The sequence below is a fragment of the Pleuronectes platessa genome, chromosome 17, assembly GCF_947347685.1.
Source record: "Pleuronectes platessa chromosome 17, fPlePla1.1, whole genome shotgun sequence".
Classification (NCBI taxonomy): Eukaryota; Metazoa; Chordata; class Actinopteri; order Pleuronectiformes; family Pleuronectidae; genus Pleuronectes; species Pleuronectes platessa.
In genome coordinates, this window is record NC_070642.1 from 7099639 (window position 1) to 7113789 (window position 14151).

General features: G+C 39.4%; 2 protein-coding genes across 4 annotated transcripts in view; one reads left to right on the forward strand and one right to left on the reverse strand.

Moving 5' to 3' along the window:
- The first annotated feature begins 2244 nt into the window (after window positions 1-2244).
- On the forward strand, window positions 2245-6895 carry fbxo16 (F-box protein 16). Its single transcript, XM_053445863.1, has 8 exons — window positions 2245-2340; window positions 3014-3049; window positions 3246-3452; window positions 3553-3717; window positions 3816-4081; window positions 5076-5187; window positions 5655-5874; window positions 6840-6895. The coding sequence occupies exons 1-8, from the start codon at window positions 2245-2247 to the stop codon at window positions 6893-6895; spliced, it is 1158 nt and encodes a 385-aa protein (XP_053301838.1).
- Window positions 6896-8098: 1203 nt separating this feature from the next.
- The window catches only part of fam49a (family with sequence similarity 49 member A), a 37885-nt gene continuing 31832 nt past the window's right edge, over window positions 8099-14151 (reverse strand). For all 3 annotated transcript variants that reach the window (XM_053444732.1, XM_053444731.1, XM_053444733.1), the window contains 8 exons: window positions 13738-13843; window positions 13447-13583; window positions 12573-12650; window positions 12061-12177; window positions 11660-11739; window positions 11166-11292; window positions 10418-10488; window positions 8099-10329 (listed from right to left, as the gene is read on the reverse strand). In XM_053444732.1, coding sequence (XP_053300707.1) covers window positions 10266-10329; window positions 10418-10488; window positions 11166-11292; window positions 11660-11739; window positions 12061-12177; window positions 12573-12650; window positions 13447-13583; window positions 13738-13843 — 780 coding nt within the window. In that variant the 3' untranslated portion in view covers window positions 8099-10265. The remainder of the gene's footprint in view (window positions 10330-10417; window positions 10489-11165; window positions 11293-11659; window positions 11740-12060; window positions 12178-12572; window positions 12651-13446; window positions 13584-13737; window positions 13844-14151) is intronic.

Consider the following 14151-nt stretch of genomic DNA (forward strand, 5'->3'; position numbering starts at 1 on the left):
TCTTTCTCCCTCCTCTCCTCCGTGGGGTCAAGATGGCGTCATTTCAAACATGGTTTCCAATCAAAACCTTCAAAATAAATGCCTTCCCCCCCGACCTTCTTGACTCCATGGTTCAAATAAATAGACAACCAGTTTCATAATGTATTTGAAAAAAGTAACAAACAAACAAGAACAAGCATCAAAATTATCAATTCATTAATTGAAGTATAAATTATCATTTACTGACAGTTTTGTTTACTGTAAATATAACGTATAAGTGTAGGGTAGTATAGCAGTGTTATGTTTCTTAATGTATTAACACCCCTTTCATAGAAATTGAATAAGGGTTTATTTATAACTATTTTATTATAATTATCATCATTAAAAAAAGAAAGATAACCAGTACTAAATAAATGTAATGAGGTGAAGCAGTGTTATGTCTTTATATATGTCCCCACCCTTTTCATATGAATTTTGGTTTATTTATAACTAATTATAATTATTTATCATCTAGAAAAAAAGTCAAGACTAAACAAAAACGAGCACCAAATTATCACCTTTAGACCTTTAGACTATCTACTGAAATATGTATTTACTGTCAGTTAAAAAGACGAAGTATATATATATTTATACTGACAGTGTTAGAAGGGTGGATAAAAATATATTTGCTTCACCTTCCTTATTTCCAGATCAGAACATTTCCAAATCTTATTCTGAAGGTCAGATCTCCAGGTTTCCGGTTGTGATCTGTCTATGCATGTTTAACTTGACAGAGCCCCCCCACCCTCCCCCTACCCTCCTTTCTTCACAGCAGGTTTTCTGTCTTGCGCGCGATCGACCATCCGCGCACGAGCAGGAGGAAAACTACAGCACCTCTACTACTTCTACTAAAACAACTACTACCTCTACTAACTACCTCTTCTAACTACCTCTAATACTACTACCTCTACTACCTCTACTAATACTACTACTACCTCTACTAACTACCTCTACTACTACCCCTACTACTACTACCTCTACTACCTCTACTAATACTACTACTACCTCTACTACTACCTCTACTACTTCTACTAATACTACTACTACCTCTACTACTACCTATACTACTTCTACTAATACTACTACTACCTCTACTACTATCTCCAATACTACCTCTGCTACTACTACCTCTACTACTACCTCGTCTACTACCTCTACTAATAATGATAACAATATTATAATAACGACAATAATAATACAATAGGAATCATTACACACACACACACAAACATAACATGTTTTTAAATAAAAATATATTTGTATATTAAACATTCGCAAGACTGAGCCACTGTATTTGTGAACGTGTATTTATTACAACTGCCCTTAAGGATGATTTTTTGATATAAATAAACAGTGCATAAGAACATTATGTATTTGCCATGTCCATAAATACATCCTAGGGCTCGTCTACAGAGAATGTTTTTGCAGCATCAGAGTATCTGAGGCAGCTGGTCTCTATATGCAGTGTCAGGCCTCCTGAGATATGCATTTGTCATCATTAGAGCTGCTGAAGCCTGCACACTCTACCAGGGTTTGCTTTTCAGTAACCCCCCCACCCCCCCACACCACCCTCTGTGTGTGACAGGCCGGGACAGCGTACACTTACTGTTACTGTTACTATGGATACAAGTAAACTGTGCACAGGGAAGAGGGAAGACGAAGAGAAGAGGGGAGTTGTGTACAGGGACACAAAGGAGAGTAACATGAACAGAAAGTATGTTTAGGAGTTGGATTTATTTCTTTCAGTCGGCTGAGGAGAAGTGATGGTGAGTCAACTACAGCAGGAATGTGTTTGACTGTCTTATTCACATTTCTAACCCTGCCATTTCAAGTGTGTGTGTGTGTGTTTGATTGTGAGAGCATGTCAAATGTTTTTTTCCCCCCAATTCTGCAGAAATAAAAATGTAGCTGCTTTGTTTATTAGGTAACAGTGGAGGGTATTTAAACAAAAGCATCTGACCGGGATCCAGGATAAGCATCTGGCATTATTTATAAGTCCATTTTCAGAGTGAAAGAAGCTATAGTGTGTTATGTAACTTCATATTTATAGCAGGATAGGCATAAGCCTTTGAGTGCTGGGGCAGGAGCTGTTAAGTGGCATATAGCTGTTTCGTAAACAATGGTGGAAAATGTAAGACATTTGTGTCTTGTGAGAAAAAACACTAGACTCAAGTTAGTTTTTCTGTGTAATTGAGCCCATCACTAATCCCTGGCTATTACCCAGAGATGCCACATGCACCAAGGTCACCGACAAGCGGTGCCGGGATGCAGACCAAACTGAGCGCCTGGACTCCTCTGAACCACCCTGTGACCAACAGCAAGGTTAGAGCCACTCTTCAGCCCGGGGACATCTCCTAAACAGCCGTTATTTGCAGTGAAATAAAAAAAATTCACATGCTGCAATTAGTCTTTAGTTCTTTTGTTCTTTGACCCCATCATAGAGATCATATCAATCATTACCATCAGTGGAATATAGATAAACTGCTAGTTTAGTGCAGTTTGACTTTTTTAGTATATCCAACAGATCAAAACTTTGTAAAACATTTTTTGTCAAGTCAATTATTTAGTAAAGTTAAGCTCTGAAACTTCCGTGACAAGATTTCCATGCAGTAATGAGGAACAAAAATATTCTCCAGTCGGTGCCAGTATGAGATAAAAGGTCTTTTGAGCTTAAACATTACACAAGTTACACAACTGTCCCTGGTCTCCCTCTTCTCTCTCCCCCTATCTCTCTCTTGTCTCCTCTCTCACCCCAACTGGTCCAGCCAGGCGGCCTCACTCCTTCTTACTATCTAAAGTGCCTTGAAACATGTTGGGATTTGGCTCTATAGAAATCAAATTGAACTGACGAATGGAATACTACACATATAGTTCAGCCCAAAGAATTGGAAACCATTATTTGTTATTAAATTATCCTTATTGCTTGTTATTAGTCATTATATTAATCCTTAAAGTGAAGTTTGATGACATTTTCCTGTATCCTCTCCTCCATCAGTTGTTTGAAGAGAGACGGACCCTGCTGAAAAAGTGGGTAAGTTTAAATCACACAAGCAGATATTTACTGACTGCACTGATGGATTGTTAATGTAAGTGAGCACAGTTTGAGTTGTGTCTCAGAATCACAGTTTGAGTTGTGTCTCTGAATCACAGTGTGTGTTCTTTGGAGTCTGTTGTGAGTCCAACTCAATTAATCTGAAATGTATCGTGTTTTCTCTCGTGCTGGTCAGGTCGACAGGTGGTCTGACACTCAGAGGAGAGCCGTGCTGCAGGACTTTGTGCTGAGCTGTTCTCAGGAGCAGCTGAAGTTCCTGAGTCTCAGTGTGAGCAGGCAGCTCCCCCTGCAGGCCGCAGACCTCACCTGCCAGCTGCCCAGAGCCCTCAGCCTCTACATCTTCTCCTTCTTGGACCCCCGCAGCCTCTGTCGATGTGCAAAGGTAACACAGCCTGAACATGATATTGACATGTACAGTTATAGACATGGATGATCATTGTGTCAAAACGTACATTCTGGCCCCGTTTCCCATCTGTGGGCAGGTGAGCTGGCACTGGAAGAGCATCGTGGAGCTGGACCAGCTGTGGATTCCCAAGTGTCTGAGGCTCGGCTGGTGCATCACTTTCTCCCTCACGCCCTTCGAGCAAGGTGCCTGGAAGAGACACTACATCCAGACTGTGCAGGAGCTGCGACTCACCCGGCTGCAGGTCAGGAGATCACACATGCCAACAATACTGTGGCTCAGGATGATAGAGCATAGAAATACAGTGATGAAATGTTGATATAAAGATTTGCCCACCTCCAGACTGCCCCCTCCCCACAGCAGTTTGTGATTCCAGATGCAACAGTGGACCACAGCAGACATGAAGATCTGGCAGAGACGGCCCTCCTCACAGAGGAGCGTCCAGTCCCCACTGTCCACCCAGCTGGAAGCAGCCTGAGGTTCGGGTTGAGTAAAGACAAGCAGCCGACTCCACTTCCTCCATGGAGAGATTCTGACAGACGTCCCAAAGACACACAGCGCTTTAACTACCTGGACAACCTGGCACCTGTTCTACAAGCCCCGAGAGGGTAAGACTGTCTGTGGCAGGTTGGAACTTACCATCTATAAACTCTTATCGACTTGATGAAGCTCATTACAGCTACATTCATTCGATAGAATTTAGGGATAACATCAGAATCCAGTTCTTCGGAATAAAAACATTTGAAATTGTAATATGATATAGAGATTTAAATTGATCCTTAAGGAAACATTTGTAGTGAATGTGAACAACTCTGTAGTGTCAATTATGTCCAACAGCAACAAATATATGTATAAAAATATTCAGATTCAGAGCAGAAAATACAATCCACAGCTGAAATTTGACTTTGGGTCAAATAAGGAGAGATGTTGAACAGAATTTTGATTGTGTGCATTTCTACAATGTAACCCCTGATAAAAACACATTGAATGAACTCAGGCACAACCACCAGTTACATACAGTGGGTGTACTTTCACATTCACCTGAATAGGAAAAAAGCAGTGGTTCCTCATAGGGGTCAGGACCCCCTGGGGGGGGGGGGGGGGGGGGGGGGGGGATGCAAGACATCATAAAGACAAAATGTTTTTCAGGAATCAAATACAATTTAAAAACAATTCGCAGCTGGTTCAAAAATAAAACATACTCGTCAAATTTTAAGTATAACCATACAAAATAACATCAGCCTTCAGAAAGGTGGTTAAGACAGCATCAGTTGCATCAGGTGAATTTACAGCAGCACAAGAAACACTGCAAAATGAGCATGTAGGGGAATTCTTTTCTAACATCCTTTAGGTTGACGGGGGTCAAAAGTCTCTGACATGATCATTTTGGGGGTTTCGTGCTGGAAAGTTTTGGTCACTTTTGTTCTATAGTCCCAAAATCTTTGTGTCCCACTGTGCTGATGTTTTCACCCTCCTCAGGTCACAGAAGTTATAACTTTGTTGCCTGCAAAATAATGACGATATTACTCATGGCATTAATTGGCTGATAGGCCAATATTCTTTTCCAAAAGCGGTGAATATCCTGCTGTCTTCTCTCCACAGGCAAACGGACATCACAGCTCCCACCTGCCGAGGTAACACATCGGCGTCAGTCGACGGCAGAAGGAAATCGCTGTCTGAGGCCACTTACAAGCTCCGCAAAGCCAAATCTCTGGTAAAGCACGCTCCATTCATCATGGCCGCCATAGCCCCACCATGATTGTGACCTCCTTGTCTGAATCAAAAGGAGGCGATTAAACGTGGAGGATTCTCTGGAGACGGAGCAACCAGCAGGCATCATGTATTATGGAGCAGAATTTACACAGCTATGCATGTTAATGACGAGCTGCTCAGAGAGGGAGGTGATGGGTGGGGGGGGTCACAAATCATGCTGATGATGGGGTTTGAGGAAGGGGGGGGGGGGGTACAGGGTGAGATAGAGGACACCACCGAATTTAATATTCAGGCTTTGGTGAAATCATCTTACATTTATTTGAAAGCCGACAGCAACGATTGTTAAATAAACCAATATACAAACACTCTTAGATATTTAATTAAGTACTTTTTCCTTATTTTTTTTAACTGAACACACGGTTGTCAAGGAAACCCCAGTTCTCTGAGAGCTTTCATCCTCCTCCTTAGATGTTCCTCAGTTCTGGTGGACGACCCCAACATCCTCCTCCTCCTCCTCCATCTCCTCCTCCTCATCATCATCAGGCCACAATCAGGGAGACCACCAGGAGCCTGCTGAGCCTGGCCCAGTGGAATGCTGGGGTCCGTCCGGGGCCGGTGAGGTCGGCGGTGCCCCGGCTGAGCGTGGAGGCTCTCCGGGCGTCCCAGCGCTCACATCGGAGCTCTCCCAGTGAGTAGTCACAGCTCCTCCACTCCTCTGGGCTGAATGTGATGCAACCACACAGCAACGCATTCAGGACAAACTGTGGATTAAAAATGACTGATTCTGCAAGAAAGTCCCAGCCTGTATGCAGTTTGTGTGTTTTATAATTTAAGGCTTCATGAGTATTTAAATGTTGCATCTGGCAACCAATTTGAGATGTTATTCAGTTCTTACATTAAAACATATATATTTAGTGGTTTTCGTTCAGTAATTGATGTCCAATTAGGCTGATCTGTTTATAATTGTAATGAAAATGTCTTAATATCGGACCTTTTAAAACAAACCAACAAAATTATGAGAATAGTTAATAAATTCAGCATTAATCAAACATCCACACCTCCACAAAATATAGTTTAGTTTTCTAAATAAAGAGAGAGCATCCACAACACTGTCTCCAGCCCCTTTATGAGGTGAAAGTAGTTGAAGTAATGGAAAGAATATCAATATATTTGAATCTAAGGGTTGGATTGTCATATACATTAGTGCCTGTTTAGTTTTAATAACTGAGTCAAACGTTTTGGCAGCGATCACTTTTGATTTAATTATTTCTGTAAATAATTCATTACGTGTTGTGTCCTTTTTATATTATCTGGTTTCCACGATTCTGTTTAATGTGGACAGGCAGTGTTTTTAAAAGCCCAGTTCAATCTGAGGAGTATAAGAGAAACTCATTTAAAAATAGCTGTTAGTACAACCATCTGATTCTGGTGATGTTAACTTCACCTTCAGTTTTGTCATCATTCTGCTTTGTACTTGGTTTAAAAATGTTAACTTTAATTAATGCAGGTGCAGTAGATGTCAGGCTGATCGTTTCACTGTATTCTTGCATGCTAGTTTTATTTCACCTAAAAAACTCATTACAGGAAGTCAATTGTGACCACACACTTTTATGTTTGTGAAGTTGTGAAGGTATTTCTCTAAATCCTTCCCAGGTGTACCACTGTTTGAAGTTCCTTCGTGGATTTGGCCTGCTTCACAAGCAAGATGATGATAAGCAAAGCACATCGCCCCCATCAGGAAGACATCAGAACTACGTTTTTTGGAGACAATCCAATGCACAAAGCGTTTCACAGGTGCTATGTCTTTAGATGGATGGAGGGAGTGTTGTTTGTGGAATTTTGTAAGTTCAACTTCTGACTATAATACATACAAATGTATATTTTCTTGATGTATGATATATTAAACAATTTATTACGAATTGGGTTACAAACCGCTGACTCTTACAATCACTAAGCTAATTACAAATTCATTTTTAGTTTTCTTTAAGGCTTCAGACTCATCATTATTGACAAATTATTTAAACAATTCCTTAAATACTTGCTCAGCAGACACACTATAGAACCAACTTTGTCCATAGCAGTGTTTGGTACTGGATATTCATAACAGAGACAAATTCGAGCCCTTCCTGCAGATATAATGCACTGATCATATCTGCTTAGAAGATCTGCGAGGAAACACCCTGATCACGGGATGGACAAGCAAGTTTTGGCCAAACTATATTAAGCCTCTGTTCCTAATCACCATTTTATTTTTATACTATTATTGTTATACTATTCACTGAATATCACACTGAATATACTATTCACTGAATATCGCATTGAACATTGTTGAACATTTTATTAAATGACATCAAAATAACCAATATTACCCATGTACCATCATATCTGGACAGACAGACAGGCAGGCAGGCAGGCAGGCAGACAGACAGAGAGGTAGACAGACAGTGAGACAGGCAGGAAGCAGACTAAAATGAAGGTATAAGGTATTATTTGCGGTTTTGTGTGTCAGAGGGAAAACGCATTAGGCTACGAAACCTCCTGTTCTGTATTAACCATCTAAGTCTCTAATGGTGGATGATACCGTGTTGGACATTTTTTTTCCGGAGGCTTTGTCCGAACAATATTTTTCTGCTTTTGCATAATCTCTTTTGCGCTCAATGAGTTCATCATGGACTAGTGTTTTCCTCATTTTTTTTTACAAATTAAAATTGCAGTTATAGCAAATAAATTTGCTATAAAATTATATATATATATATATACACACACACACACACAAACGATCTGATCTCTGCCTGATAAAGAAAGAAGCCGCTTCAACATAAACATTCTACCTGTAAATAAATACACAGTGAGAAACTCGTCCTGTGTACCACATGCTCTAGGTTAGAAAGCCAATGGACACGTAGAATGTGTAAGAAATGTACCACCTTTATTATCCAATCCATATTTCCCATTCAGAACGCAATACAAAGCCAAAAGCCATTTATATAAACAGAGAGTCCGAACTCCAGAAATATTAAACAGTAACTGTCAAACTGTCAGTTTAAGACAAAAAGAAGAAAGAGATTTTGTCTCAGTATTAAAAACATTTTGCATTCAACACACAGTAGCATATCATCAGCAAAGAGGGAAGCTTTGTGTACATCAATCATGACAGAAGACCATATCTAAAAAAAACAGAACACTTCAGTCAGACATGAAATATCAGTATCATACGTACACCTCACTTTAAGTCTCAACCATGTAGTTTTCACTTGTTGCATATAAAACATTGCATCAAAAGTATGGCTCACACACACACACACACACAGACATATATATTACTAAATACAAAAGGGTGAAAAATAAACAATACCTTTTTGAACGCTAGATACCTGACATGTTAATTTAATAATGATGTGTTAATCCAAGGGAAGGAGTGTGTGTGTTGTACAGAGGAGGCTATATGTGGCTTTATGAAATTAAATGAGAACAGGTGTCACAGGTTTAATGCTTGTAGTTGTTAGCTTCACAGAGGTGATGATAATGTGGTGAAAGTCATAAAGTTGAACAAGTCAGTCCAGTTGTTCCTCTGGAGAAGTTGAACAATTTAACCAAAAACGGATAGGAGGTATTTATTATCCGTATCCTTTAATACAAAATAATTCTGACCTTCATCAACTTTACAGAGAAAGTGAACCACAACAGAAAACAACAGGTGATGAGATTGTCCGACCATGTGAATGAGGTTAGTTTGATCAGGTTAGGAGCAGCTACAAGCGGAGGAAACGAGGGACAGTCAGGAATGTCTATTGTCTGTCATAAGTCAAATGAGCTGGGGTTTCAGAAATACACAATGAGTCTTCTATGATGAGCGACAATGACACGCAGCTGCCTGCAGGCCCAAGACCTGAGTCAGTCCTCTTAATCCAAAAATTTAATTTAAGGCCAATTGTGTGTATATTATTTCAAACTATCAGCTGTTAGGTTGTGAAATTTGTGATTTTATTTATCTGAGACAATTGTTTGAGTTTTGTACAAGGGCTCTCTATACTTAGATGTTGCTTTAAACGGGTCACAATATCAAAATTTATATAAAAAATAAAACCCGGGTCACATATGTATCCCAGAAGCTGAGTTTCAAATGGAGATTAAAAAAACTTTAGAAAATGTGTTCACATGAGAATAAAACATTTTTTGGACTTTTCTTTGGGGAAATGGATTTTCTCTTCAGTAAAAAAAAAAAAGGCAAAAACACACAACTATCATTCAGAGCACTGTCACAAAACAATTAAATACAATATTTGTTTGGTTGATTCGATTTTGTGATTTATCATCACAGCGTTTTCAATCAGCAAAGCAAACGTTTACATACAGAAACCTTTTGACTGTTTAAAGTGGATCTATTTTTTTTATACAACAGCTAAGTATAAAAAGAGGAAACACCCAAATGCTTTGAACCATTTCATCAAACCGATCAATCCCTTATCTGCTTCAACATTTAGCCCCTCAATGCAACAGAAATGTCCACTCAACATTGATTAGTATCATCCTCTCATTGAATGTCATTCTTTGTAAATCAAGTGAAAACATAGAATCAACTTCACTTTTTCTAGAAATGAGTCATTGCGATATAAACGAGAACCTGTTTGAGAATTGAATTTTCCTGCTTCAGAAAGAGATTTATTTTGCTTCAAAAACATCAAGTACAATTTTGAATAAAAAATGTACGCTACACTTATTCCATTGTCAAACACACGATTGACAAGGCTTAAGGAGATTTTCACGCTGCCTTGTTGATTTATGTCCAAGTGCTGCTTTGCAAAGCTCGGCTCTAGAATAAGGCTGAAAGGTTTCCATCATTTGTGCTTTGACAGCTGTTAACAGTAGAGGCAATTCACGTGATGCTTTCATTTTTTTTGTTTGCAAAGTACAAGGTACATGTTCTGCGGGTTTCAATAACTTGGAGGGAATGACTATGCAAATACACACAAGTATTAACACCGAGTCTTTTTAAATAATGTAAACATATACATCTTATTTGAGGTCAGAGCATCGATCCTCTTCATATTTATCTATATTTTTTTAAAAGAGCAAATATTACTGGAGCATCGTCCGGATGTTCTTCGGCGTGGACTCGTCATTCAGGTGTTTTGTGGTGAATCTGAATGGACATTAGAAAAAAATGATATTAGTACGTCACTAGCAAGACTACTGTGTACAGCCGCTTACACAGAGGGAATGGAACCTACTTGAGGGCGTTCAGGAGGCCTTCTACGTTGTCTGCTGGCTGGTCCTTCAGGACCTTTATGCAGCCTTTCATCTGAGATGAAATCAACAGATTTAGAATGAGAGCACAGAAAACCAAGAGCTGCTGTAGAAAGTACATCCATGGTCTGCTGTACTCATTTGTACAACTTAAATCAGAGTGGCTCATCTCTGGTTTTAGCACGGTGCAGTAATACAGCACTGGCAGTGGTAATGTATTTACAGCAGATATGCAGCAGGGGGTGCTGTTGTTGGTGAAAATAGTTGAAATGTCATGCCTAGTCATGCTTGGTCCTCAGTGAGATGCAATACACACAGTATAGGATAATGTAGGTTATGTGTTGGAACAGCTCATGTTGATTTGTGCGAGTTACTCACTATTAAAGTTTATTTCAATAAAATTGAACAATTGCAGTGTTGTGCCACCTGTGGACATCTGCATTTATCTGGGAGATTACTACTGTTCTGTTGCATACAGTGTTTCCACATATTGATTTATTTGTGACTGCCAGCCACAAAATTGGCATTAATATAGCATATTGATTATGTAATATTTTGTACTTTTTAAAGTAGGTTAAATAATAATATGAGTATAATGCAGAGCTGCATACAGCACATTACTCAACCCCCCCCCCATCTCTCTCTCTAAAACAAAAAGCATATCTCAAATGATCATATCAACTACTTTTTGGGACTATTGTGTGTGTGCGTGTGTGTGTGTGTGTGTCTTACGTCTATCTTGGAGGACTTGTTGAAGGCACCGTTGGGGTGGACGTGGTCATAAAGAATGATGACCCCGACCATGACCCTCATGCAAAACAAGAGCGTTTCGTCGCTGCTAAAACGACTCGAATATTCTCTAGAAAAACAGAAAGAGAGAAACACACAGGATCAGAAAAGAAAGAGATTAAATGGTGAGAGAACTGAAAGCTAATGATTTATTTTAAATAATCTATACAGGCAATTCATTATTTATCGCACTTTGATGAATACATGTGCTGTGTCCTTGAAAACTAATAATAATAATTGAAATCAGGATTTGCACGTTCACACATCAAATGTCTGTAAAGTCTTCAAATTTGAACTGGCTTTTAAATCCACAAACAAGCGGATCTCCCTTGATTAAATCTACTACTTTTTGGTAATGGTTGACTACTACTAAAAAGCACTAGTCTTGATTGGACCATTGTGTGTTCGTGTGCGTGTGGCAAAGCATTGTAACTCACGGTGTCTCCAGCATGACTTTACAGATGCTGGCCATGGTGCTGAGACAGTCCGTCGTATTCTCCAGTGGAAGAGTCTTGTTCTATAGAAAACAGACACCCAGCGGGCACATTATTACACAACTTATAAAACTATACACGTTTTCTAAAATCATCATCCTCTAAAAGTGTGAATCAGTGTAAATGTGAGTAAAATCATTTTTCAGTCAGAGCAGGTGTCACCAAGATTAATCCATTTGTATTTTTTGTATCAGTTGTCAGAGCGGCAGCATGACGACAATGAAGGCTACATATTTTGCTTTTGTTCATACATAACATTTTTGTGACTGATATACACGCAACTGAATTAGAATCTAGAAGTGGGACAACTTTGCGGTAACAATAGAAATGGGTGGTGTTCTCACCTCTGTCACAAAGTTTGTGGTTGCGTTGCTGAGTGTTTTCAGCATGGGCGTGGCCTCAGCGTAAAACAGAGACATCCTGTTGGCCATCTCGTTGTTCACTTCACTCTCAATGTCCAACTTCAGGTACAGAAACAAAGAACAAGATGAAGGTTTGTTTTTATTCTAGACTTCTACTGAGGAGAGGCACCATCCCTACACTGCTGGAAAAGTAGTAGTATTATCATTTTTTCACAATAACTACATTTTTAACAGTAGTAGCAACAGTGTGGTGAGTTTGGCCTATTTCAATTTGACGTGAAAGACGCATGAAAACACAATTTACAGATTTATTATGTCATTCTGTTTGCTGTTTTATACAGAGCGAGGAATGCATATAGTTAATATAGGAATATCATAGTCTGCTGTTAAACAAGTTTAAACATGTGAATTTAAAATCCCCAGGACAATAAAGGCAGTCACCACAGAACAAGCGAATGTAGATCTGAGCTAGTTATCATTTCTTGACAACTCACATTCATGTTGTTTATTCTGTTTCGACTGATTGTTCTTCTGTAGTAGCTGAAGTCGTTCTGGATGGCAGGAATTCTCATCTGAAGGAAAACAATAAGACATTTAGCCATAAATGTTAAACACATTATTTCATACAAGCGTGCTGTGTGTGTCATGTGACCAAGACTGTGGCCCTGTTCAGACCTGGTATCAACATCACTCCTGAGATCCGATCGCACTTCAAACCTGATATTAAATTGTGTCCTGAATGAGTCTCCTGTTAACACTTGTGATACGATTTCACTTTCACACATTATATGCAAATAAAAACATACCTTATTTGTTTAAACTTCATGATGATTTTCACTTTAGCCAGTCTGAGTTTACAAGACAATATACAGTATATGTTTAACTATATATAAATATGGTGGTTGTCTGTGTGTTTGTGTGCGAGTGTGAGAAAACAGAGCCAGGAGGGACTGTGCAAAACAGCAGTAGCAGCAGCAGCAACCACATAGAGTTGAAATAACATTTTAATAACTATGGGGGGGAAAAAAGTCTATAAGTGATGTTCAGTTATAATTTTGTGGAGATGGCCAAAGATAAATCGCTATACCTGAAAACTTTTTGGATTCATTATGAAACTGTAACAGCTGAGGAGGCGTTCCCTCGTGTTGGGCCAGGCCACATTTATGTTCACAGAGTGAAAAGAATGTGGTCACAAGTTATCGGATCTCAAATGCATCTTTTAGACGTGTTGGGTGCGTTCACTCCTGAATATCAAGCTGTCAACTTGTGAACTCAGGGAGATGTTGATTCTTGGTCTGAAAGTAAGAGTGTGTGTGGGTGTGGGTGTGTCTGTGTGTGTGTGTGTGTGGGTGTGTCTTTTTAGCGGACCTTGAGCTCATCGAAGCGCAGAGTGAAATGGAGGATCTCCGCAAACTGTTTGGCCAAGGCCTGCTCCCTCTCCAGATGCTGAGTGGGCGTGAAGGGCGAACACGTCAGCGACTCCAAAAGACTCTGCAGACCCTCCTCTGTGGACAGGCACACCATTAACTCAATACATAAACATGCAAAGATTGTGAAAAATATATTTATACAAATTATTTAAAATATAAAGCCTATTAAAAAAGAAATAATGATACCACCACTTAAAAAACAGAAAGGTAAGCTGTGCTGTGAACATACCTAATCTAAGAGAGAAACTGTAGAACTTCTTGAGTTTGATGACCAGCGGGCAGACAGAGTTCCACGCTCGCTCCTGCAGCCTGAAGTCGTTAGGGTTTTGAATTGCCTTGACAAAAACAAGAAGGAGGACCACGTTAGAAAACATCCATGATTGATGCCATAATGATCATCAACATCAGGTGCCACATAAACTGTGTATGCTGTGGAAAGGATTTATCTAAACTAAGCTCTGATACATAACTAGGACACTGCTGTTCTGCACAAAGAAAGTTGAAGTGTATATTATCTGAATGGTGAGAAAAGACAACTAACAAAAACAGAGACGATCAGTCTCAGCTGATATTGCGCAAAACAAACTTTTCCCTCTGTGTTTCGGTCTCTCATCCACATGCAAAAGTAATTAAAACTGCAAAG

Coding starts and splice junctions, on each gene's coding strand:
- fbxo16 (XM_053445863.1), top strand. CDS start 2,245: ATGCCACATGCACCAAGGTCACCGACAAGCGGTGCCGGGATGCAGACC. Junction 3,453..3,552: donor GCCTCTGTCGATGTGCAAAG/GTAACACAGCCT, acceptor ATCTGTGGGCAG/GTGAGCTGGCACTGGAAGAG. Junction 5,188..5,654: donor TCCGCAAAGCCAAATCTCTG/GTAAAGCACGCT, acceptor CCTCCTCCTTAG/ATGTTCCTCAGTTCTGGTGG.